Here is a 27,548-nt window from a genome sequence, read left to right on the forward strand (position 1 = left end):
GTTCAGGGACCTAATTGACCAATTTTTAGTGATTTATTTGGATGATATCTTGATTTTTTCTAAGGACGAGAAAGAACATCGTCAACATGTCAAGCAGGTTCTGCACCGACTGCGGGCTAATGGGCTTTTCGCCAAGGCTTCCAAGTGCGTCTTTCATGTGCCTGAAGTGGAGTTCCTAGGTCATGTAGTGTCAGGTAGGGAACTTAAAATGGACCCACATAAGGTTGACGCCGTCAACTCATGGCAGGAGCTGAAGACTAAGAAGGATGTACAAAGGTTCTTAGGTTTCGCTAATTACTACCGGGAGTTTATTCCGAATTTTGCAAAGCTCACGGTACCTTTGACGCAGCTTCTGCGCAAGAAACAGCCATTTGTGTGGGGGCGGGAAGCTCACGAGGCGTTTCTACAACTTAAGTCTAGTTTTCAATCGGACAACATACTAACCCATCCTGATGTTGACAAACCGTTCGTGGTAGAAGCGGACGCTTCTAGCTACGCGTTGGGGGCTGTATTGTCTCAGAAGGATTCCTCAGGGACCTTGCGTCCCTGTGGATTTTACTCGCGGCAACTAACACCCTTCGAGCAGAACTATACCATATGGGAGAAGGAGTTGTTGGCGATTAAGGTGGCGTTTGAGGTGTGGCGGCACTGGCTTGAAGGGGCACGGCATCAGATCGTGGTCAGGTCTGATCATAAGAACTTAGAGCACTTGCAAACAGCAAAGAAGTTAAACCAGCGTCAAATCCGCTGGGCTTTGTTTTTCTCCAGGTTTAACTTCAAGGTGCAGTTCGTGGAGGGGAAGGCAAACTTGCGGGCCGATGCTTTATCCCGCAAGCCAGAATTTAAGACCAATGAGCAGGTAGTATGTCAGACCATCTTGCCTACTGCCTCGCTGTGTGTTGTAGATAATGAGCTCGGGTTACATGATCAGATCCTTGAGGCTCAGAAAGATGATGTGTGGACACAGGAGCAACTGATGCTGCTCTCAGCAGGTAACCGTACCATACTGCCGCATCTCCAAGATCAAGACGGGGTATTGGTGCGTAGGGGGCAGGTTTACGTACCAGTGGGGGCCCTCAGGTTGGAGGTGATTAGAGCCCACCATGACGAACCCATGGCTGGGCACTTTGGCAGGTTCAAGACCGTACAGCTTATCACCAGGAGCTACTGGTGGCCAAAGATGCGGCAAGACATTCTGCGCTTTTGTGACAGCTGCGCCGTTTGCCAGCAGAGTAAGACGCCTGTTGGGCGCCCTAGAGGGTTGTTGTCGTCTTTACCTGTTCCGGAGAGGCCATGGCAAATCATTTCCATGGATTTCATTTCAGATTTGCCTAAGTCTGGGGGTTATACTTGTATTTGGGTGGTGGTGGATTTATTTAGTAAACTGGCTCATTTTATTCCTTGTTCAACCATTCCGGCGGCCCCTACGTTGGCCTTACTATTTACAAAGCACATCTATCGCTTGCACGGAGCACCCGAGGTGATTATTTCCGATAGGGCTCCGCAATTTGTGTCACGCTTTTGGAAACACTTCCATGAGTGCTTGGGGACTAAGTTAAACGTGTCGTCCGCCTTCCATCCGCAAACGGATGGACAGTCGGAACGGGTTAATGGGCTCTTAGAGCAGTATCTGCGTTGTTTTTGTTTAGATCAACCCACGGCTTGGGTGAAGTGGTTACCGGTGGCGGAATTTGCTTACAACAATGCGGTGCACACGTCTAGTCAGCATACGCCGTTTGAGCTTACTTATGGCTTTCACCCACGGGGAGGGGTGGCGCCGTCGACCAATGTGGTCTCTTCGGACCCTGTGTACCGCTCTACGGAAATGGCTGCATTGCATGATGTTGCCCGTCGCTTACTGTTGGAAGCTAAGGCAACGCAGAAGACTCAGGCTGACCGCCACAGGCAGGCAGGGGAGGAGTTGGAAGAAGGGGATTTGGTGTGGTTATCTTCCAAACATATTAAACAGGCTGGGGGAAAGTTTGCGCCTCGGTATTTGGGTCCCTTTCCTATCGTTAAAAAGATTTCTTCTGTTGCGTTTCGTTTGCGTTTACCGTCTAGTTTAAAGGTCCATCCAGTCTTTCATCGTTCGCTGTTGAAACTTGATACCTCTAGTCGTCGTGGTGCTATAGCGGAGGGTATCACTGCCACTTCTCCGCCATCGGGGGAGGAGGCCTTTGTGAGAGGGGATAGTGTTATGATTGAGCCTCGTGGCTCTGTTTCTGACAGGCGTGGACGTAAGACTCCTCGAGAGTCGGATACTCTCGAGGAGCGAGAGAGAAAAAGACTGCGAGACATATTTGCAGCACCATCTGACGAAGAGTCTTTCGAAGGGTTTACGGAGAGAATGGAGGAAGGGCTGATTAGCTCAGAGGAGGATGAGATGGATTGGACTCGGGTAAGGGAGGAATTGGGGGCCACTGGCCATGATGGGGCAGAAGATGAATGGGGACCTTCAGGATTAGACCCATGGCTTAGCTGGAGGGATGGGACGGGATCCACAGCTGGAGATGCTGTTGGGCGTAGTCAGAGGTGTTCCAGCTCTGACGAGGAAAGTGATGAGGAAACGCCCGGGTTAAGGAGGACAGCTGACAGTGATGAAGATTTGTAACTGGCATAAAATGGGGCTTGGGAGCAATTGCAAATTGCGTCGGGCAAGGTAATCTGGGCAAACGCTTGGGATTCGTGTGTGTGTGTGGGACGCTTCCCTGAAGACTTGTGTACTTTCCTGTGCTGAGACGTAAGTTGATTGGAATCCAGGGTCAGACGGCGGGAGGGATTGTGTGGGCATTTGTTTGTGCAAACCTGTGCTTACTCTTATTAGCTTGACCTTCCGTCGTCTTCTTGACGGACGCCATCTCCTGCTTTGAGAACTCGGACTGAACTGACCACGGCTTGTCTTCCCCCCTTCTTGGACTTGGAAAAACTACAAACGTCTGCTTCTGGCTTTGATCTACGGAACGGAACTGGTCTACTCTACTGCTAAAATCCCTGGCTGAATTGTTCGTGTTGGAATCCTGTCTGCTGTGTGTGTGTGTGGGAGCGACGCAAGTTACTCTAAACACAGTGTTGGCAGCAGAGAGGAATCTGCTGCCAATTAGTTGCATTCTTTATCTTTTGTTCCTTGGCTTTCGTTTTGTTTATACCCAGGCTGAAGAAAGCAGTTTGTTTTTACCCGGATTAAACTCCGGTTTAATCCGGTTTATCTTTTGAACATTTACTTTTGCCCCTTTTTTGCTCCTAAAGGCAAAAATTGCCTGGCCCTTGTGTTTTACGGGCATTTTTGAGTTCTGTAATCTAATAAACTCTGTTACTTTGAACCTTGTGGCGTTCTGTCCTTGACAGATAGGGTTAGGGGGTTACAACTGCTGTTGGTTTGTTCGCGAGCTTCTGATGCCTTGAACTTGCACAACTCCAGATAACTGGAAAATAAAAAAGGAAAAACATAGATTTTTATTCCTGAGCCCTTGGTGAAGTATAAATCTTTGAGAGGGAGGTGGCTACTGTGGCTCGATAACAGAGGTACAAGGCATACCTGTGGGAAGTTCCAGGCATCTTGGCATCTTTTTAGAGTACTAACAGTATGGCAGGTAAGGTGGCCAAATGTATGTGAGTCACAACATATATAAACAACACCTAATTAGAAAAGTATTACCAATTCAATGTTCACACTTAATTGCATCTCAAACAAGAGGTCAGAGGTGTGCCACAAGCCTAGGTTTGCAATTCCACCAGGCCTGCATATTATTCTTTTGACTGCATGCATAGTGTTAAAGTACCACCGGCATACCAAGGTTGTGCCATTACATGACAACCTAACAGCATTCCTGTTCAATTAGACCAAATAAGTATTTAGTCCAGCATTGTGCTTCCCACATTGGCCAATCTATGGGAAACCCACAAGTAGAATATGAATGCAAATGCAACAATAATAGTGCCTTCCTACTCTGGTTCCCCAAAAGCTGGGATTGGTAGTATACCATAATAAGAATATACTCATTGATAGTTGTATCCCTTCTGAAAAGGCGAATTGAGTGGCCAAAGCATGGTATTGGTGTCATTTTTAAAATATTATTATTATATTTAAATGTGTGCTTTAAGCTGTTTTCACTTTGTGCTTTCACCAATACAGTCTTTTTAAAAATTTAATTTAATTAACTTTTGAATAAGATTTTAGCTAGGCTTGGTGGGAGACAAGCAGGCTATAAACTGAATAAATGCATACAATGTGCAACATCCAAGGTAAATTCCAACTGACCATTAGGAATAACTTATTTATTGTAAGATTCAGGCCCCTTCCACACTGCCCTATATCCCAGGATCTTATCCCAGATTATCTGGTAGTGGAGACTCATATAATCCAGTTTAAAGCAAGAAATCTGGGATCAGATCCTAGGATATAGGCAATGTAGAAGGGGTTATAGTTGACAGCAGAATAGACTGATTGAAAAGGTGGTGGACTCTCCTTCTTTGGAAGTCTTTAAACAGCAATTGGATGGGCACTTACAAGTGATTTTGTTGCATATTCCTGCATAGCAGGGAGTTGGTCTAGATGGCCCTCATGGTCCCTTCCAACTCTTAACATTCTATTATCCTCCCAGAAAACCTAAAATATAGACATCTCTGTCTTTCCTGGTTGTTTTAACTCCAAGCTTAAACTTTCATCTCCAGGCAATGAAATGTTTGGCTTTATCCTCAGTTGGCAGTTTTAATTGCATTTGTATGAATCAAACTGTTATTTTATTTTCTTCCAGCTGGAAAATAAAGTTTATATCCCTTAGGGGCAGGATATTCTGCTTTGATCTGCAGAGAAGTATCTGCTCCAAGAATTCTTGACATTCTTACAATTTTAATAAATTAGCTCACTAATTATGAAGTGTGGTCGAAACACTCATTGAAAGCTATAGAAAACGGTCCAGAAGTCTTCTTAGGTCTTATGGGGAGAATGACCGATAAAGGGATTGAAGCCAAAATGTATTTTGATCGTTGCCCTTTAGTATTAGAGGAGCACTCTAGATAATTGTTACCTATGAAATAAGATCTGTTATTATCATAATGTTAAGGAAATTATTAAAGCGGGAAGTGATTCACACTGAGCTGTATGTGCTTTTTTCGCCTACAGCTTGGTGAACACAGATAATTAACTGTGGAATCTAGATGAAACTTGAGTGGGTTCACGTTATAATTCTTCCCTAATCAACTTGAGTGGTGTGAAATCCAGATCTTCCTTCCTCCACCTAAAAAACATCTGACTTCGGATCTCTTCTTATATCCATTACTTTTGGTTTGCATGTGTAACTTGACCCTCTGGTTCATGACATTGATACCTATCTTGGATTGCAACTGTTTTGTCAATGTTCATCTACACCAGGCATGGGCAAACTAAGAGCCGTGGGCCGGATGCGGCCTTCTGGGGGCTTACCCCAGGCCCTCCTAATTTTCCCTGTCCTCTTGGCATTAGGACACGATGGCTTGCCCTCTGTATCAGTCTCAGCCACTGCATGACTTGCTCTCCTCCCGGCATAAGGATGGTGCAAGCAGCCCTGTCCTTACACTGGGAGGACGGCTCGAGCATGGCTCAAGGACAGCTTGAGGAAGGCACGAGGCGGCTGAGAGCCCTCCAGAGCACTCTCAGCCACCGCCTCTCGCCCTCCTCCCAGCATAATGCCAAGAGGACAACCCGAGGATCAGGGGAGGAGGACAGGGAGGAGGATCAGGGCACTAGCTACATGTTTTGCCTTCCGGCATAAAGATGGGACGAGCAATCTTGTCCGTATGCTGGGAAGACAACCTGAGGATGACCCTGGTCCTGCCCCGCCCCCCAGCCCTGTCCTCTCCTAGGCCTTCCCCCTCCCAGGGCTTCCACACCCACAATGTGCCCGGTTGTCCTTCCTCCTTGCCTGGCCCTTCTGGTCATGCCCACAATGCATCCCCAAAGCAAAAAAGTTTGCCCATGCCTGATGTCCACGATGGGCTTGCTTTAATGGTTAGTTTCACTGTTTTGTGTTAATTGATTTCATTTTAGCTTCTGGTGGTGCAGCACATTAAACCACTGAGCTGCTGAACTTGGTGACCAAAAGATCAGCGGTTCGAATCCAGAGAGCGGGGTGAGCTCCTGCTTTTAGCTCCAGCTTCTGACAACCTAGCTGTTCAAAAATATGCAAACGTGAGTAGATCAATAAGTACCACTCTGGTGGAAAGGTAACAGCGCTCTATGCAGTTGTGCCGGAGGTGTCTACAGACAATGGAGGTGTCTACAGACAATGCCATCTGTTCAGCTTAGAAATGGAGATGAGCACCAACCCCCAGAATCGGACAGGTCTAGACTTAATGTCAAGGGAAAACCTTTACCTTTATCTATGCTGTTTGTGTTAATTGATTTCATTTTAGTCTCAGGTGAAAGATGCAATTAATGCAGGTTATCACCACTTAAACAGTCATGGCTCAATACTATGTAGATGCACCCTTGCTCTGAAACTAAAGTGAAGTCAATTGACACAAAACAGTAGAATTAGCTATTAAAGCAAGCCCACCATGTGCCACTCAACAGACAAGATAGACATTTTAATTTTTAACCCACAAAACATTGATACAAACTGTAGTCATGGGACAAAATCTACCGAATTATAGCCAAACCCTCAGACACTGAAGGAATAATGTAAAGGTTTAACTAAACCAAAAGTTCAATAATCTCTTCTGAAATTTAGGCCTTGATTATTCGCTTCCTTCTCATTTTAGGATAAGGGACTACACTATTTTTAGATGGGGTGAATCATCCTACTGCTAATAAAAACTACTTTTCTGTTGCATAATTCCCCTGAAATTGATTTTCCATACTATGGGTTTGCTAGATTTTTACTGTATCCCTGCCTGTTTTGTTACATCAACATGGTGCAATTTGAGTGATGCAGATCCTCTGACCAATGTACATTTCAAATTATGTACTTAGTCATTTAAATGACTAGTTAGGAGTATGAAATGTCAAGCTCTTTGAACTGGAAGCATATATTGGAAGTTCTTAATTATGGGAAAGGTCATCACTAGTATGTGACCAGAAAACTGCATTTATTTAAACTGCTGGCTTTGTAGTGATATAACACAATTACAGTAGAGTCTCAATTATCCAAGCTAAACATGCTGGCAGAACCTTGGATAAGAGAATATCATGGATAATAAGGAGGGATTAAGGAAAAGCCTGTTAAACATCAAATTAGGTTATAATTTTACAAATTAAGCACCAAAACATCATGTTATACAACACATTTGACAGAAAAAGTAGTTAAATATGCAGTAATGTTATGTTGTAATTACTGTATTTACGAATTTAGCACCAAAATATCATGATATATTGAAAACATTGACTACAAAAATGCATTGGATAATCCAGAACCTTGGATAAGCGAGTCTTGGACAAGTGAGGCTCTACTGTATTTAAAAGCTGCTACTAGCCATGAAAAACAAATCATATAGAGCTTGCCTTAGTTAATATCAGGTTCAAGGGAATAGTTCTCTTTTGGTGCTTTGTAGGGTAGAAAGAACTGGATTGGCTTTCAAATTCTAAGCTTGTGTCTGTTTATAGGGAGAAAGAATTGTGACACGAGATACAATTTTAACTGCATTGAACTGCATTATACGAGTCTACACCACACATGAGCAAACTTTGTCCCTCCAGGCTATTAGGATTGTGAGAGTTGGACTCTAAAATACCTGGAGGGCCAAAGTTTGCCCATGCCTGGTCTACACAAATTATATAATGCAGTTGAAACTGCATTATATTGTATAGATGGGGCCAGATTTGTAATCTATTGCTTTAATGACACTTTAGAATATAGTTAAAATAATAGCTAGATTTGAAATAACAGACCAGTCTCATGCTTGTTCATCTGAAGCATATGCTATATTTAAAGGGGTTTGTTCTGAACAAAAAAAAAATGATTGTTTTAAGTATCTTTGGGAACTTGCTGTTTAAAATTAATTACTAATTAATAGCAAAACTATGGGCTATTGGATTATGACTTGTTAGGATCATAACCTATTGGGAAGAAGAGTTATGGAAGTGTTACTTTATTTTATTGGGTAATGGATGATCACTGGACACAGATATCTTGTTTCTATTCAATGCTTTCAGCAGATAAAGATTCAATAGGCTAATTTGAAATAACATGTTTGTTTTATAACAACACTTTATTTTTTATAACACTTTATTTATATTCTACCTTATAGCCCCAAGGGGACTGAGGGCAGATCACAGTACACATACAATGCAAACATTCAATGCCGTTTGGACAGACAGGACAGACAGACATAAAGGAATGTTGTGTCGACGTCCAGCTTCGGCGCCTTGGAAGTTGTGCTCGAATCCAGCCACAGTGGGGTACTGTCACTCCATCCTCTATGATGTGAGGGCCGGGCTTTAGCACAGCAGCTGGTAAATCACCAGCAGTAATAAGATCTACCAACCTAAAGGTTGCCAGTTCGAAGCTCAGGTCGGGGTGAGCACCTGTCAGCCCAGCTCACTGTTTACCTAAGCAGTTTGAAAACAGCTTAGAGCTGTAAGTAGAGAAATTAGGTACCGCCAAAAAGTGGGGGAGGTATTTTACGACACCATAAAGAAAAGACCAAAAATTGCCTCAACTAGAAGGAAGAAGTCCTGATGGCTCTTCATCATAGAGGATGGAGTGACAGCACTCCACTGTAGCTGGATTCGAGCACAACCTCCAAGGCGCCAAAGCTGGACGTCGACACAACATACCTCCTTTATGTCTGTCTGTTCTGTCTGTTTAGAATAATCCACATGGTCTCCAGCCCCTCCCACTGCTTTAAGTACATAGAGCTAAGGTAACTGCAAACCAAAGAAGACATACACTTCAGGAAATAAACCGACACATTATAAAACAGACAAACATCAAATAGAGGAGGCTTGAGAAGGTTGCTATCTCCAACAAGGTCTCATGCCATCTATGGTAAACAAAACCAATATTTATAATATAAGCCACTGGACCTGTTATATGGAACAATAATCCTATAATTACCCCATTGCTTCACAACCAGCCTTTGTTTGTTTTCCTGGTTCTGTCACTGTACCTATAATTGGAATAAGACAGTTATTATGGACATTCTTTTACATTCTGCTGTTTATTTATTTATTTCGTGTCAAAAGCATTGGTACAGCAAATACATTTCAAATAATGGAAATAAAATAGAAAAGAAATCACAGGCAACTAAATAGTTTTGGACCAAAAGCAGGCAACAGCAACCGCATTGTCTGTAGCTTTAAACAACTCCTCCTCCGTACATGAGGCAGGGCATTGTGGGCAAGCATACATATGCGGAGTTGTTTGTTCAGCTCCACAGTCACACAAGGTGGAGGATTCCTCCAGGTAGTGCCACCTTGCCAAGTTGTCTTTTGATCTGCCCACTCCACTTCTGAGTCTGTTCAGGGACTTCCAAGTTGCCCATTCTTGGTTTGCCCCTGGAGGAAGACCCTCTTGGGGGGCCATCCAGTTAGAATTGCCAGGTTTGGCTGCCCAGAGAGACACCCTTGCTGCTGCTGGAGGAACATCTGTTGTTATCTGCTGTTATCAAAGCGACATTAGCTTTATTCAGGATGGAACCAGCCCTGAATTACAGCAAGTTTCTATATTTTGATAAAAGTTAAAATGTATGCATTTCATGCTGCTAACATTGAGTTAAAGTAGTGTCACGCTGCATTAATTCTACAGTGCAGATCAGGTATGGGCAAACTTGGGCCCTCCAGGTGTTTTGGACTTCAACTCCCACAATTCCTAGCAACATACGACTGCTAGGAATTGTAGGAGTTGAAGTCCAAAACACCTGGAGGGCCCAAGTTTGCCCATGCATGATATACTGTAGAATTAGAGTGGTCCGACACTGCTTTAAATGCCATGGCTGGATGCTTTGAAACCATGGGAGTGGTAGTGTGTCAAGGTCTTTAGCCTTCTGTTTCCAATAATGCTGGTGCATCACTAAACTACAAATCCCAGGATTCCACAGCATTGAGCCCTGGCCGTTAAAGTGGTGTCAAACTGCATTGATTCTGCGGTGTAAATCGATGCAGACCTATGATCAAGGAGAGAAGATAGCCAGACTAATATTCAGCAGCCTCGGAACATTCCTTCTCGGTTCTGTGTTTCTGGTCGGGACGATTTTGGAGCTCACCGCCTGGCTTTCCCTCATTGCCAAGATGGCGGCGCCCGTGTTGAGATGCTGCCTGAGGAGAGGTGAGTGAATGGGAAGATTGCCATTAAAATCTATAAATAGTACATTTATTCCCTACCTAAGCTCGGGTTGCCTTTGGGTGCATCTACACTGCAGAATTAATGCATTTTGTTGCTCCTTTTAACTGCCTTGGCTGAATGCAATAGGATAATGGGAGTTGTAGTATGACAAGGCCTTTAGCCTTCTCTGCCTAATAGTGCTTACCAGACGCCAAATCCTATAGTGTGCAGCCATAGCAGTTAAAGTGGTGTCAAACTGCATTAAGTGTACAGTCTAGATCGGGCGTGGGCAAACTTGGGTCCTCCAGCCGGTAGGCTGTTAGGAATTGTGGGAGTTGAAGTCCAAAACACCTGGAGGACCCAAGTTTGCCCATGCACCCTTTCTTGAGGACAAGGTTTATTGGACTCAGTTGTAGCACTGGGTTGGTCTTGGATTGAAATTGTAATGGATAATGCCAGTACTTTCTCTGCTCTCCCCATACATCTGTTGCCTTTCAGTTGTATCAGACCTGCCATTGGGAGCATCTACACTGTAGAATTAATGCAGCGTAACACCACTTTAATTCAACACGGTGGAAGCCAGTGCTTTTGGGCAGAGAAGGCTAAAGACCTTGTAAAGTTACAGCTCTCATATTGCAAGTTTTATCCTTGAGATTAGTAACTTTTAAGTGTTTTTTCTTTTTTATCTCAGCTGTGGAACTCCCTTCCCAGTGAAATGAGATCAGCTCCCTCCCTCCTGGCCTTTAGTAAGGAACTTAAATCCTGGCTCTGGAACCAAGCATTGGGAGAGTAGCACAGTGAAATATGCAGCTATGAAGTGACTGAAATATGATTAGAATAGCTCCTGCAATTACAATTTTGGGTCTTGTGTTTTTAACAATTTGTTTAGTGTACAGTATTGGTTATGGTTTTATGATTTTTATTGATTTTAATGTATAATGTATATTGTATTTATATGCTTATTTCTATTGTGGCATTGCATTGTTGCCAATTTGGAAGCCACTCTGAATCTCCTTCAGGGTCGAGATAGAGCGGAGTAAAAATGCAGTAAATAATAAATAATTACCTGGAACTTCCTCTTGGTATGTATACCTGTGTTGTAATTTTGTTGTTGTATACCAATAATGGCTGTGTGTAGAGCTTCTATGAGATTTGTGTGGATAGATATTTTTTGTATAAATGAGGACTCAAAGATGTGAGTTACAATAATGAGAAGTGAATAGCAGGTGCAATAATTAGAGAATTAAGGGCCTTTGCAGAAGGCCCTACATTCCAGGATCTGATCCCAGGTTTTCTGCATTAAACTGGAGTCCCCACTGCCAGATAGTTTGGGATAAACAGAAAATGTGGGATTAGGGATATGTGGCCTGTCAGGAAGGACACTAAGACATATATGCCTTTATTGGAAAGTAGGTTCTATTAATTTCAGTGGATTTAATTTCCTAATATGTCTTGTGGATTTCACTTTAAATCACCTTGCATATGAATTGTTTGTTTTCAATGGTTACGCTATTTTTAAAAAACTGAAAACAAGTATGTTCCTGGTTTGAAAGTGTTATTTCCTATTTCATTGTGTGGTACTTACTCTGAAAGTAGTTGTTATACTCCAGAAATTTAATCATTGTGGCTGCCACAAACTATGTTGAATTGGTTGAGACGCAATAAGATATTCATTGAAAAATTATAGCAAAATGTGCTACTGGAGGATGCCCTGCAAAAACAAAGCTTTTTCAGTTTAACAAACTTTTCCCATGTTTTATGATAGACCCAATTAGGAAATGACATTTATAAACCAGGAACAAAAATCATGTTACATAGGGTTGTTATCAACTTGCTCTCTTTTTCTTATTACAGTTTTAGCGCAGAGGCCTGTATTCTCTAGAAATGATCAGCATTCTACAGTGCTCCCTTGCTTTGCAAATTCACTTATTTCACACAGACACTATGCTGCAAAGTAAGTCGTTTTTAATTTCCTTTTTGTGAGTACTTTACAAATCAATTGTATGAATCTATAAATCTTCTATATATATATAAAAGAGTGATGGCATCACGGCAGCGGACAAAACAACAAAAGTAAACACCCCACAACCTCGAAAATTGACAGCACAACCCCTCATCCATACCTCTAGGTGGATACAACAAAAAGAAAAGAAAAATAAAGTCCTAATTAGAGGGAGAGGAATAATTGTTTTTATCCAATTGCTGCCAGTTAGAAGGCTAAGCTTCACTCACTTGGTCTCCTAGCAGCCCACTCAGCCCAGGGGACCCTTTACCTTAACTACCACCAAATCCTCAATACTTTATTTCCCATACCACCATACTTCGTCACAGCAATGCGTGGCCGGGCACAGCTAATATATACATAATAGGATTCAATTAAGTTGAATTAGTCTAAAATGGAATATTCAGCATGACATTTTCTTAGAAGTGGTTATCAGTGTGTTTTTGGTCTTAATTCATAATGTTGGTGTTGATCTTCAACAGAGCATGTCGTTTGGAAGTAAGACCCATTGCGTCCAGTATGGTTTATCAAAAATAAGTGATCATAGAATTGCAGAGCTCGGGAGCTTAGGGTACATCTACACTTAAGTCAGTTTTAAACCAGTATTAAAGAATGTAGTTTTGCTGTGCAGATGATTACATAGGAAATCCTGGAACCAGTTTGCGGCCCAAATGAGGGTGAGTGTAGTCAGTTTGAAGCTAGTTTTCAACAGCATTAAATAGTGTAAATGTGGCTTTACTTTGAATTTTGATTAGTTTCATTAATCATGTTGCTGTATTTTAGTTCTTACTTTATTTGGATTGCGTTGTTAGTCACCTGTAATTTATCTTATTGCAAATGAACAAAATAAGAGAATGGTTTTGCCACTTGTTCCATGCTTTGTTGGTCCAAACCCACCCAGGAAAGAACATTGATTTCTACAACATTGATTTCTCAGTATAATTAAGTTGGAAATGAATTTGTTCTCTTTTTGAAAAGAGTTGCAAAACTGGGGGAAATTCCTGGTGAAAAAGCAATAAGAAGTCCTATCTCTGGTAGCTATTAAATGTTTACACACTCAGTGTTCAGATAAATATTTATGCAACTGGACTCTTCATTTGTCATCTTTTTTTTTTAAGACCGGCAAAAAAGACAAAAAGTGATCCTCAAAAGAAACCTCAGGAAACAGAGTCCAAGCAAAAAAAGAAACGATTAAGCTTCCCTTTACTGAAGGAACCAACAGATGATGTTTATTTGACATGGTGTTATGAGAGGCCAGTTTATGATGCAGAAGTGGCTGTAGATATGCTGAAGAAATTTCAACAGTTGGACTTCACTTCTCCCAACCAGCCCGTACATGCTGATATTACCCTGGACCTGGCAATGGATAAGAAGGTATACTGAAAGAGGCTCATAATTTTGATGTTGTGTTAGACCTTTTTTACAGTCATGTTGTATAATTGAAATCATTTTTGAAATGTTGAAAAATTAGAGACTTTTAAAAATTCAAATTTGAGACATTCTTTGTTCAGGGACAATTATCTTGGGGCAGTTCTTAAATACTGGTTGAAATCTTGTTATTGTTTCTTGGGTTATGTGGCATTTCAGATACTGTTGGATTGCATGTCCCAGCAACCTTAACCTTCATAGTCAGTAGTGAGGAATGTTGGGAATTGCAGTGTATTAATTTTTAGAGAGTGTGTAGTTCACTTCCCTGCTTTATCTTATGCTTTTGAATTGAACTGAAAGTTCTGATGTCATGTAAGTATTGATAGGAGGGGGAAGGAAAGAAGGCAAGACAAATGTTTCAGGTGAATGTGGTGCTTGACGGGGTGCTTGGAATTTGAGCTTCAACAACCAATCCAATCTCCTCCTGGGTCTCTGAAGATTGCTTTGTGATAATACATTCCCTCAACATCCCTCTCCCACCTGGGCTTGACTACACTTGCCTGCCCAATTTCTTGCAGTGTATGACGCTTGCAGAGAGACTGGAAAGGCCAGGCAAGACCCAAAATCTCTGTGAAAGATAGTGTAGAGAAGCCCTGGAGGCAATGACAAGTAATCCATGAATAATGAAATCCACAAAAACCAAAGGTGTAAATGTGGACAATGAAGATCTTACATATATACATTTAATTCCCATTTCATTTCTTCTGCATCAAATTGGAATAGTATATTTTTGGCTAGGTCAAATAAGTAAAATTATTTTTTGTTTTCCTTTTGCTTTTACACTTCCTAGAAAACAGTGGAGCCGTTTGTCAATACAGTTCTTCTGCCTTACCGTTTCACTGAGGAGATCAACAAGGTTTTAGTATTTACCGACGTGAGTAACACAGCAAAAAGCCTCCTTGGCCATCTGTATTTCATAATGATAGTTAACACTTTGAAATAGCGGTGAGGGCTTTGTTCCCATGAAGTACTGAATATCAGGAAGGTATTGAATTTTCCCTGTTAACGGCACAGCTACATTTATTTGCATACTTTTGTCATCATAGGTGGTACTTTGAGTAACATAGGTAAGGTATTCCCAGAGCTCTGGAGCTTACAGTTGACTTTTGGTCAAGAGTCACAGGAAACAATGGAGGAAGTGTAGTAACAGAACTAGGTAAGTGTAGTAATGGATGAAATTATGAAAAAATGAACATACAGTAGTCCCTCCTCATATGTGGCATTAAGGGTCCCCATGAAAGTGAGAAAAATATGAATATAAATAAACATTGCTTTGTAGGAAAGTTGGTTTTTGAGTTGGAGTTTAACATGAAGAATGGAAATATTGTCAAAGAACATTCCAGATGTTTTTACAGGTGTTTGTCCCTTGTCAAATTAATATAATTTGACCTTGTAAGCTTCTTGATAAACCAGCATGGTTAATGCACTCTTTAATACATTTGCCATTCTGTTTTTTGTTTTTTTTGCTTCTAAATGTTAGTATTGCTGAGCCAGGGAGACAACTTTACACTGGACATGTTTGGGGCTTGAAATTAGCTTTTGAGTAACGTGATTCTTGAGAGTAAAGCATTAAATAGATCTTTAATCCTACAGGAAATATGTGAAGTTAAGTAAGAATGTGTGCTCAGAACTGTAAAAGTTAGATAATGCCTCAAGAAATATTTACCATACACACTTTTTGTAGAAAGAACAATTCGAAATGCAGTCAAACTTTTCCCCTCCGCCACTATTAGAGGTGCTAAAAACCTTGCTTCTTGCTTGAAGAATTTGAACTTCTCTTGAAAGAAAAGTGAATTGAGACAGCCAAGGCTTCCTCTCCAATGACTTTGGGGGCACTCTGTAGTCTTGTCTGGTGAAGGCATGCCTATAAATGTAGCAGAATATTTATGCCTACTTGAGGAGCACCACACTTGGAGGAATGCAACTGTATGGCAAAATGCCCAACGTTCCAGACAAATAGATAGTTTTAAGAGTGCATTGAACTGATTCAGAGGATAACAGTATTGGAACATTATGTAGTGATTTAAGTACTCGACTAGGGTTTTGGGAGTCCGATGAGGAAGGCAATGGCAAGCCTCCTCTAAACCATAAACTTTGCCAAGAAAATCATATGAGAAATTGGGGCTGACTTGAAGAAACACTAACAACAAACACTTGGTAGCAACTAGTTGTGAAATCTACTTGTATATTTCTGTTAGGCCTCTGTTTATCAGATGCTGATGATCCTAAGTGGAGAGAGCTATTATACTTACGTCGTGTGCCTGGGCTTCTCATATGTAGCTGGTTCGCTGTTATGTGGACAGACTCCTCTACTAAATAGGTCTTAGGTGTGAAACCAGGATGCCTCTCCTTATGTTCTTAACTATTCTCTTTCAGAAAGCAGAAGATGTTAAAACAGCAAGAGAAAATGGAGCTGCATTTGTAGGAGGGGCTGAATTAATCAAGCCGGTAATTAACATATTTGCAAATTAGGCACTGTAATAAGACTTTTTAAGGGGGGAGGGATCTGTCTTAACTGAAATCAGTTCTTCTGATAAGGCAGTGGTTCTCAACCTGGGGTCTCCAGATGTTTTCGGCCTTCAACTCCCAGAAATTCTAACAGCTAGTAAACTGACTGGGATTTCTGGGAGTTGTAGGCCAAAACACCTGGGGATCCACAGGTTGAGGACCACTGTGATAAGGCCTCTTTGCACTATATGTAACTGCTTCTGTTACTATCAGTTGATTTTTAGGTGCAGTCCAAAGTGCTGGTCATGGCCTATAAAGCCTAGATCGGTTTGTCCCAGGCATACAAAGACACACTATATCATCTTATGTGAGCTAGTCATAATGTTGAGAACTTTTGGGAAGGATTTTTTTTCATCCTCACTACTTTCACAATCTTCCCTCTTACTTAAAAAAGTAGAAACTGGGATTTTGTTTGTTCAACAAGGATTGCTTTATAGTTCAAACTATTGAAATGGGACCACATTTATTCCAGTGGACTAATTTGAGACAAACCTTCCTGTCTTTCAGGGTTGCTTCAGATTTGTCCTCTGGAATGAATGTGATCTCATTTTAATAGCTGTCTGTATTGGTTTCAGGTACTGTAGTTGACTAAATGTTTCAATGTGTTGGTGTCTTTACTTCTTTTTAGCAAAACATTTTTCTGGAGGGAGGATGACTGTTGGTAAACTGAAACTGAAAAACAGGAGATTGTGTCTATGGAATGACTTTCTCCCTTTGATTTGTGCTCAAATTAACACCTTAGTGGAAAGGTTGGTTAAATAATTCCCAATAACAGTGTGTGGAAGTATTCATTTGAGGAAACTGGCTGTCCTTGGACTTTAGCAGATGTTACCTGTGTTGTATAGCAGGGATATCATAATGCTCTGTACAGCCTGCTATGGTGTCTGTTGGCAGACAGAATAAGAGGACATTCTACTCCCAACTTTTGGAACTGAGAGTGATCAAAGCAAATATTTGCCTTTACTAGGAACAGGTCATGAATGGCATGGCCAGTTCTGCAAACGAAACAAACAAAACAGCAAGCAAGACTTTCTGCTTTGAATCAAGAATAAATTTGACATGTATTATTATTTGAGGTATATATTTATTACAAAATATTTATCCATATCCAGTTTTCCCCCGACATTAAGTCTAGTCATGTCCAAATCTGGGGGTTGGTGCTTATCTCCTTTTTTAAGCCAAAGAGCTGGCGTTGTTCGTAGACACCTTCAAGGTCATGTGGACGGCATGACTGCATGGAGCACCATTACCTTCTTGCCGGAGTGGTACCTATTGATCTACTCACATTTGCATGTTTTCGAACTATTAGGTTGGCAGAAACTGGGCCTAACAGTGGGAGCTCACCCCGCTCCCCAGATTTTAACCACTGACCTTTCAGTCAGCAAGTTTAGCAGCTCAGCAGTTTCACCCACTTCTATTAGATGCATGAAAAACAAAGGGAAGCCTATTAAAAATATAAAAACTACAAGTCAGAGAGAATAATACAGTTTTAATTGCCTGTTGGAAGCTCAGCAAGGATGGAGTCAACCATACTTCCATTGATGGAAGGGTTTACTTTCAAGATCCTGCTACAGATCCTGCTACAAAGTCCAGCATTGTGTAACCTGTTTGGGCAGAAGGATTGCAATAGTGACTTTGCTGGAGATCCTAAATTCTGAACACATTCATATGGGAATAAGTGATTTCTTAATCATTCTGGTCCCAAGCCATTTTCTCCATGTGATATTTCCTGATGTTCTTGTGTTTTTTAAGAACTATTTCAACAGAATCAACTGTTACTGTCCCAACAGGATGCTTCCAAGTGGAAAGCTACTAGGCTTAAGGATCAAAATGCTCTTTATATTTCCATCTGCTAAGAAAAATTATGGAATATGTAGTCAGAAAAAAATCAGAGTATATTTGGTAAATTATATATGTGTATTCCATATAAATACCATGAATTAGACATGTCATAGGTCAAAGTTGGAAAGCATTCTTAATATTTTGATGAAACAGACTTCAATTTTGTGATATTATCATTATTAAAGATATTGCAAATGATTCCTAGCTGCTGCAAACCTTATATTGACACAGTGTTGACAATAATGATTAATCTTTAAACACTGTATTTACATTCTGCATATTACACCTCTCTGGAAAGGATCTACCATTCCATAAAAGACAATTATGCAGGTACAGTAAGATGAAAGTCCAACTGGGAAATAAATGACAAGAGTCTGCACTGGAGAGAGAGCTGGTATTTGTGGCTTCAGATTTTGTTTAACCAGTTTTAAAGAAATTTGCTTTAGCATTAAGGATGATGCTTTTAAACATGTTTCCTTACTGTTTTTGTACTGACAGTGAAGGGGGTATGAGGAGAAAATACTGCATAACCTCCATAAGTGTGGAACCAGTACCTACAGTTTCAAATATCCACCTCTAGGAAAATATGGCATCTCTAAGCATTTTCTTGGTTTTCAGGTATGAATCTGTGGCAGGCCTCTTCAACTTGCAGCCCTCCAGGTGTTTTGGACTTCAGCTCCCAGAATTCCTGACAATTGAACAAACTGGCTAGGGCTTCTGCGGGTTGGAGGCCCAGATGCCAGAAGCGGCCTTAGTTGAAGAGGCCTACTTTATGGTATTCTCAGGTTGGAAGTACTTCATTGCAATAGGTTTGCTGTTATCTGCACATCCACATATCTGTGCAAAATTCAAGAATATATATCTTGTGGAAATGGATTGCTATGTATTTATGCTATGTTTAATTTGTTGGCGATAGTACCAACAAATTGTACCCCTAAAGTAATAATAATTTGTTTCTTCTTTTCAAAAATAATTTTGACTTTCAGATTTTTGATGGTGAAATCCAGGCGGATTATTATGTTTCTGTGCCTACAATAGCATCTAAGATCTTACCTCTGAGAGCCACCCTGAAGAAAAAATTCCCAAGGACTAAAAATGGTAAGAACCAAGTTTTATCTGAAGTATTTCAATGCTGGATAATAAGAGGCCCTTTCCACCTTGGATCTAAATTATGCTGGGTCTTGATTTGAGGGAGGATTGTGGGCCCTTCCAGATAGGCCCTATATCCCAGGATCTGAACCCAGGTTTTCTGCTTTAAACTAAATTATATGAGTCCGCACTGCCAGATAATCTGGGATAAACAGAAAACCTTGGATCATATTCTTGGATATAGGACCTGCCTGGAAAGATGGCTCAATGGTTTGTTGCATTTTCCAGAATTAACAGGAGAGTGCCATTAAGATTATACGAAGGCTCATGGAACTGCATTAATTATTTTTGTTTAAAATATCTATACATTGCTATGCATTTTCTTTAAACCTTTAAAAACAATCCTCAGATATAACTTTAAAACAAACAATCCAGAATGATTTCAAACATCAAAGGCAATGGAAAACATCACTGACTTTTATTGCATATTGATATAACGTGAGTAGGAATTGAGAGCCTAGAGGAATCATCTGGGTTTGGCCACAGTTTCTATAGTTCTCTATGAGTGTGGCTGCTGGTCTTGGTGGTTTGGAGCTTTGGGAAATTCCAGTCCAAAAAAAGTAATTCTTCCAAGCTATGTTTCATCTATCAAGAGCTGGATAAAACTATTTAAGGGCCAAATGTGGTCAAAAGGACAAGAGTTATTTGGTCATTCCACTAAGATCAAACTGACCAGATCATACTGGTGCAGTGAGTCAAGGACAGATACTAAACTTAAAATGCAGACATCAAGTATTCTAGAAACCTCTCCAATCTGGTAACAATTTAAATCTTGGTTATCTTGAGACAGGTTGAAATGTTTCCCACCAATGCTTTCTGTCTAAATTTGTTTTGCATTTGAATACTGAAAAAAACAATGTATCATTCTGTTTGAATGTTCTTTCCTGCCCTCTGCAGGCGACATATTTATAATATGCTCTCTGGATCTTTGAAATAAATTAGTAACCTGCCATAAAAGGAGGCATAATACACCAGATGTGCCACAGGAGTCATGTGTTTATAGTAAAAGCTTTTGCCCCATTTTAAAAACAAAGCCTTTCATTTTACAGTTGCCTCATTCATCTAAAGAGCAGGAGTGTTGAAACAGAAGAAATGTTTCAGGTTTGGGAGTGATTTTATGAAGGATCAAAACAATCCCTGCCAAAATCAGTATTTCATTCCCTGCAAGTAGGAGAAGGCCTTGTTTCTGTTAACTGTTCATAAAGCCCGGAGAAGCTATTCTTGTTGGTTTACATTTTTTGTTTTCAATCCTCATGTTTAACTTTTCCAAGACCTCCAACCAGTAAGGTGTATGCGGGTTTGTTTTCTTTGTAATACAGTACCATTCAGCTGCTTTTCTATTTGATAACAATTTCCAAACTAGCCTTCAAAATCAAGAATAATATTAAACAAGTATCAGATTGCAGGAGTATTTAATCTTCATTTATTGCTTGTGCTAGAAATGTAGGGGCAAACCCTTGTTACTTTAACTATCTGTTTTGTTGGCAGAGACCGCTAAGACTTTTGAAGTCAAAAGATTTTTATTTACTTTCAGAAGTTTGAGATCTGAAGAGTTTTTTTCAGGTGTGCCTGAGGTCCTTTTGCATGAGGCAAAACTTTCAACTCCTTTCTTAACTTCATCCTACCTCCACTCTCATCACCATAACACACACTATTTACAAAATTTCTACTGTTTTGAGAAACAGATTCAAATCTCCCCTAAAGTTTTCAGATCCAGTTACACTGTTTTTGATCTGGGCAGAAATGTATGTTAGGTATTGTGGGACTCCTATTTGTGCAGCATAGCTACTCTTTGGATATCATTGCCTTTAAATGATTTTATATTTTGGTTCTTACTATAAGATATTGCTATGTATTTAGGCTGAAGTACTGGAGAAAAGTTTAGCAACATCTGTTATGTAGGGCATTATAGGGCGTCTATAGGTGATCCCTTGTAGCTGAGTATGTCTTCCAAGGGTAGAGTCTTGATGGTGGGTCCACAAGTGACTGTGGAGACCTATTCTGGATCCACATGGTCTTTCACAATGAGGACATAGATTTCCAGAAGAAAGGTGGCCATGACGGGGATTTGCTTGACCCGCCTTCCTCTTGGTATATTTCTCCCTCTATTTGTGCCTCTTTAAAATCACATCACTTGGTAACGGCTGATCTAGTGATGGATCTAGTGGCTGTTTTTAGAAATTACATGAATCAGGAGAAAAAAGGAGAGCCAACAGAGTATATTCTGCCACTTGAGGCTGCAAGCCAAGCATGCCACCATAGCATAAAAAATGTTGAAGGTGCTCTGTGTTCTGCACTATCGAATATTCACCCAAGATTCAATTCTGTACGTAAAAATAAACAAACACACCCATTAGCATGCAAATTTGCTTTAATCTTTAATAGTAAAATTATATGTATACCAAATAATTGTTTTAAAATACATTTATTTATTATTCATTATTAGTAAATGTTTGATTGGCATACATACATCTGCGATTGCATAAAAATTTATCATGCAGAAAAGGTTGTGAATGGAAAAAAATTAAGAAGTTTTCTCCTAGAGAAATTTTAACACTATCTTCTATTTTCTTTGAGTCAGGGTCTATTAGTTACGATGTTGCTGAGATGGTTGGTTTCTTCAAACTGTGCCATGAATATTCACTACTAGAAAATGATGACTTTATCCATACTACAATTGCAACGGTAAGCTTCGAAATAGGTTTTGGCAACAAATCCATTTGAAATATTTGTTTTGAGTAGTTAACAATTAACTGAAAATACATACACATACCTGCCTCTAAATCTCCATTCACATTGTAGATTTTCAGAAGCATTGAGAAATGGGTCATTTAATGGGACTCAATACAGAGGAGTCAGGAAATCATCACCTTTTGCTAATGCAGGAGGTTTCTGTTCTGAATGCACCAGAAAACAAGGTGTATATCATGCCTGGAAGTCAAACCACAGTAATAATTCACATTGTTTTAATATTTTAAGGTTATTGCATGTTTTTACATTTGGTTTAATAATTAAATTCAGTTCCTGTTGTTTAATTGAGTATGCCATTTAAGGCAATATGATAAGATCACATAAAACATGTTTCATCAATATGTAAGTCGCTTTAGAGGCTATCCTTAGAGGCCAGTTTAAATTTTTTGTAAATATATACATATAAAGCCCTTTTCCAATCTAATGACCCAAAGTAGGCAACAGTATTTCTCAGCTTATGGAGTGCACCCTTGGGAGACAGGGGAACACCCCATATATAATATTAGAGAGTAGGATCTACTTTGCAGGCAAGTTTGAATGGATTGTCTTCATATTCCAAGCTGTAAAAATGTTAACTTGATGCCCTATCAAGATGATGGTTATTTGCTTCTAATATATATGTTCTAAAATTCATCACCCATCACCATTGGATATTGTTTACTTAAAATGCAGATGCAAAACATCTACTTTTGTTTATCAGTGCATTTATGTATTGATAGAGGTGATTATGACCACGCTCACTTGAGTTAACCTGAAAAATGAGAGGTGTTATATTTTCCATACCAATTGTCTATGTGGTCCAATGCAAATAAAAATTGTGCTCACCTCCTCCATAAGTAACAGAATCATTAAAGGAAGGTTCATTGGGAAGTTACCATCTCTCTGTATAGCAGTGGAAATATGTATGTATGGGTTGTTGTATGTTTTCCAGGCTGTATGGCCATGTTCCAGAAGTATTCTCTCCTGACGTTTCGGCCACATCTAGACAACAACAATAATAATAATAATAAAGAGAGTTGGAAGAGACCCCTTGGGCCATTTAGTCCAACTGCCTTCTGCCTTTGGGCACCAAAAGCACAAGCAAAGCACCCCTGACAGATGGCCACCCAGCATCAATGCTAATAATAATATTATAATAATAATAATAATAATAATAATAATAATAATAATAATAATAATAATAATAACAAACAAAGTTCTGGAACACAACACACCAGACATCACAGTTGTGGAAAAGAACAAGGTTTGGATCATTGATGTTGCCATCCCAGGTGACAGTCGCATTGAAGAAAAACAACAGGAAAAACTCAGCCGCTATCAGGACCTCAGGATTGAACTTCAAAGACTCTGGCAGAAACCAGTGCAGGTGGTCCCAGTGGTGATGGGCACACTGGGTGCCGTGCCAAAGATCTCAGCCGGCATTTGGAAACAATAGACATTGACAAAATTACGATCTGCCAACTGCAAAAGGCCACCTTACTGGGATCTGCACGCATCATCCGAAAATACATTACACAGTCCTAGACACTTGGGAAGTGTTCGACTTGTGATTTTGTGAAACGAAATCCAGCATATCTATCTTGTTTGCTGTGTCATACAACGTCGTTGTGTCAATAATAATAATAAGGGTTGTAAGAGAAGAGACCCCTTGGGTCATTTAGCCCAACCCCCTTCTGCCCTTGTGCTGTGGGGGCCGGATAAATAGCTTCAATGGGCCGCATCCGGCCCCCGGGCCTTAGTTTGGGGACCCCTGCTCTAGAGATTTGATAATGTCAGAGGACACTTACTGAATCTCTGTCCCACAAACCTCCTACCAGGAGCTCCCACAGAAACTATATATGTCTGTATCAATCTTGGGATGTTGTGTGGTTTCCTGTTTTCTGCAGGCGAAACATCAGGAGAAAATGCTGCTAGATCACGACCATATAGCACCGAAACCACACAACACCCCTGCAATTTCGGCTGACAATATATATTCGACAATATATATCAATCTTTCTCAATACCTTTACTTGTAGGAACTCTTGAAATAAATTTTCAGCTCTTGGGGAATGCATGTGTAAAAATATGTCTACAAATCAAAAAAATGTGTTCATTTTTTCAGTCACTATCTCTTGTGGACTTTTAGGGTTCCAGGGAACCCTGGTTGTAAAACCATAGTCTGTATATATTTACAGTGGTTAGATTTGCATACAAAAAATGCTTTCTGCTTCTTTCACAGCAGGATATCTGAACTAATGATGCTAATGGCATTTTTAGTACTTTGCATCTTTGATAAAGAGGAAAATGTTTTTTTCCCCTTTTATTAAACCAAAAAAAGGAGCCCTGACGCTGATTAAATATTTACTTCAGCCACTGCCATTTTTATTAATCTGGCGGCATTTAATGTCTTCTGCTTCATTAATTTTACATTAAACTTCTTTCAGCTGGATATGCCTAATGAACAGATAGTTGCCAATCTGGATGCAGTTATTAAGGACGTTTGTAAATACAAACCTTTGAGCTATGGTAAGCAGCTTTCTGTCTTGTCTTTGGTCTCTTAATTGACACTAAGAGCTAATTACATTACTCGGATGAGTCAAGTGGAGCACCTCTCCAGCATCAAGGAGCAAAAAATTGCTTGATTAAAAACTAAACGAGTTTTTATGTCAAGCAATAAGAAATTTTTACAGGCCGCAAGCAGTCATATGTCGAACAGGATGTGCTTATAGGTACTAATAGTTTTAATTCCTTCCTATAAAAGGTAGCTTTTGAACACAAGGCCATGAAAGCTTTCTTATATTGACTCAGCCCATTGGTCCATCTTGCTTAATACTATTAGCTCTGCAAGTTTTCTGGCAATAATCTTTCTTAGCTCTATCTAGAGATGCTTGGAATTGAATATAGAATATTTTGAACCCAGAGCACAAGTATCAGGGAGAAAAATAACTCTATGGGACTTTCGCTTTATAGGGACTGGATCACAGCTAGTTCATTTAAATTATAGCAGTAAACCATTTTTAATGTTTCATTGAAAACATTAGATCACAACTCAACCAGATTTATGGACATCTAAATCATATTGATTTTTTATGGAAGTGTTGGAAGCACACGCTTAAATCTCCTCCACTGAAATATGAGGCTTAAAAGTGCTTACAAATGGCAGGGCAAAGGCCTTAATGTTTTCTATGCCCCTTTCAATATTTTCAGTAATACTTCCGGTGCATTCAGTTTTATGTACAGATGCCATTTAGTAACCTCTGGAAACACCAAACCAATAACTTAAGATTTCTTCCTCTTCTTCTTTTTGTTTATTTAAAGGTCCATTTGTGACACGGCTGATCATTCGAAGCTCTAGCAGTGAAGGCTTAGATTTAAAGTTTGAACGCTTCCTCCCTGAAGGAGTTGTGAAAGAAAAGGTGAAAAAGGTTGAAAAAGAAGAGGAAAAAGGAGAGGAAAAAGAAGAAGACAGTGATGATGAAGGAGAAGTGCAAAAGTCTAGATAATAATCTGAGATTTGCAGCATTGTCTTTGTCTATATCTAAACAATAGAAGAGCCAGTTTGTGACTTCTTACATGAATTACTTTATTGGACTTGGAACCTTGCAAGAACTTGGATTTGTCTTTTTTTCAGGCTAAGCAATTTATAAAAAGCATACAGAACATTTGAGTTTAATACCCAGTCTTGAAACGCAACCCATTCCGTTGTTTGAGGTAATATCGAGTTAGGAAAATGATCAGCACTGAAACACCTTTTTCAGTTCACTAGAAAGTGCTGTACTGCCCTCAAATATTTAAAAGCTATTGCCGTGAATGAAATATCTTATGTTCAGTTAATACCTGTGTAGCTTGGAAAAAACTCCAAATTCCCTTGGCAACAGAATGCAAAGACTCTTGTCTCCACTTTTTATTGTTACTTTAATATCTCCATTTGTTGAATTGGTTTGACTCATTCAAGATTCTTCATTTTAAAAGTGTAATATTGCGTGAAACAAGATCAGCTGCCTCTATGGCAGTTTGACGTGGGTTTTTTTTTTGCTTTTTTAATTAAACACATATTAATTAGATTACTTGCCAGATCATTACTATGGGTTTTCCTCAGCTTCTGATGTAGTCTTAATGTCTCGGCAGTCCCATACAGCAGCGGTCTACAGCAGCATCTCTCAAGACATCTCTTGTGGTAATTCATTTTCTTTTTTTCCCAAACAGGGGCCACATTTGTGTCATCTACACTGACCATTTAATGTAGTTTCAAACCAGGTTTGCTATGCAGATGATTACATAGGAAATCATTCCTGATGCTGATTACACAAACCACAGAGCACTGATGCACACTAAGAGCTTTCTTTTATATGCTTTTGTGGAAGTTGTCTACTGCCATGGTTCAAAGTGTATATGGAGCCTCAGTCTTGATTTTCACATGTCAAATGAGGACAAATAACATGGGTGTTTACAATATAAGGTAGTGCTAACAATTGGTTCTCCATCTCCAGGCCCTTGCAAGGACTGCTCCTGGAAGGGGTTGAACCAGAGAGATGAAGCGGCAGGCAACTGGAGAATGTATAGGCCAGGCATACGCTTAAGCCACATTCATATAATTCATCTCATGGCACAATACAACCAGCTGGATAAATTAGTAATTAAAGAAGAAACTAGAAATGAGTTGTGCGGCAGACTGTAAGAAGAATATGAAAGCTTGGATCACTCTGGCAGACAGTGAATTGAAAATTGAGTCCAAGAATACATATACGTATTAATGCAGTTTGATACCACTGTAACTACCATAGAATCATGGGAGTTGTAGTTTTACATGTTCTTAAGTCTTCCCTTCCAAAGTGTGCCAGTGCCTCACCAAATTACAACTCCTAGGATTCCATAGTATTGGCTAATGACATGAAAAGGTATCAAGCTGCCTTAATTCTACAGTGTAGATGCACTCCAACATAGGACCAGTGTGAGATACCTGATGTAGTTGGGGAAAAAAACAAACTTGCAAGCAATGTTAAGGTTTTGCTTTCTTCTTCATTTAAGAAAGCTGTTAGACTGAGATAATGGTGTGTACTTGAACTATATATAATGTAAAATCGGGTTAAGACTGGCTCTTAGCTCACCAGATTTGGAAAATTCTGCTTGGCTTGAATTGCTTGCAGTTCTTGCCTCTTATCAGCAGATAGAAGGGAATCTTACCCTGAATTGCAGATGTTACAGGATTGTCACACTTTTCATTGAAATGCGGGGGATGCCTATAGTACTGGCTGGATTTTTATTATTAATTGACAGCCTTTCTTGTCGCTGCCTGAAGTTTGGGGGAAGATTATGGAAAATATCTCTAAAAAATTTACATTTCAAACCAGATTTCTCTAGAGTCAGCATTCATATTTTCTTGATATTCAGAACAGCATGAACTTGGATCGCTGTGCTGTCGCTCCCGAATGTGACAGAGGAGTAAATTGTGACATCCAAAACAACTGTGATGAAATTCTTGTTTTTTGCCTAATCTTTCCTTCTGATGTGCTGAGTCAGAGGTATAAATTGGAGCAATCGTTTATTTTAAATGTTAACATGACATTCTGTTAAAGAAAGAGCAATTGCCTGGGTCCTCCCCAAATCCCTACATTGACAATTTAGATGGGAAAATCTACCGCTGTCAG

At 40.0% G+C, this 27,548-nt stretch overlaps 1 protein-coding gene and 1 long non-coding RNA gene across 3 annotated transcripts; one reads left to right on the forward strand and one right to left on the reverse strand.

Annotated features, from left to right (window-relative positions):
• Positions 1 to 3,344: 3,344 nt before the first annotated feature.
• LOC134299485 (uncharacterized) lies at positions 3,345 to 9,078 on the reverse strand. The gene is made up of 2 exons (XR_010006700.1): positions 9,033 to 9,078; positions 3,345 to 3,422 (listed from the first exon to the last, which is right to left on the reverse strand). It is a non-coding gene; the product is annotated as an uncharacterized LOC134299485 (long non-coding RNA).
• A 979-nt stretch (positions 9,079 to 10,057) lies between these two features.
• Positions 10,058 to 25,964, forward strand: mrpl1 (mitochondrial ribosomal protein L1). Of its 2 annotated transcripts, none has more exons than XM_003221825.4 (9): positions 10,058 to 10,241; positions 12,093 to 12,192; positions 13,359 to 13,614; positions 14,459 to 14,542; positions 16,045 to 16,116; positions 19,005 to 19,116; positions 21,749 to 21,852; positions 24,345 to 24,426; positions 25,219 to 25,964. In XM_003221825.4, exons 1-9 carry the CDS (start codon positions 10,073 to 10,075, stop codon positions 25,401 to 25,403), a joined length of 1,164 nt encoding a protein of 387 aa, XP_003221873.2. In that variant the 5' UTR covers positions 10,058 to 10,072; the 3' UTR covers positions 25,404 to 25,964. The 2 variants fall into 2 exon arrangements, with proteins under 2 accessions (XP_003221873.2, XP_008110343.1); XM_008112136.3 differs by lacking the exon at positions 10,058 to 10,241 and adding an exon at positions 11,584 to 11,647.
• Positions 25,965 to 27,548: the final 1,584 nt, after the last annotated feature.

The sequence above is a fragment of the Anolis carolinensis genome, chromosome 5 (genome assembly GCF_035594765.1).
Source record: "Anolis carolinensis isolate JA03-04 chromosome 5, rAnoCar3.1.pri, whole genome shotgun sequence".
Taxonomy (NCBI): domain Eukaryota; kingdom Metazoa; phylum Chordata; class Lepidosauria; order Squamata; family Dactyloidae; genus Anolis; species Anolis carolinensis.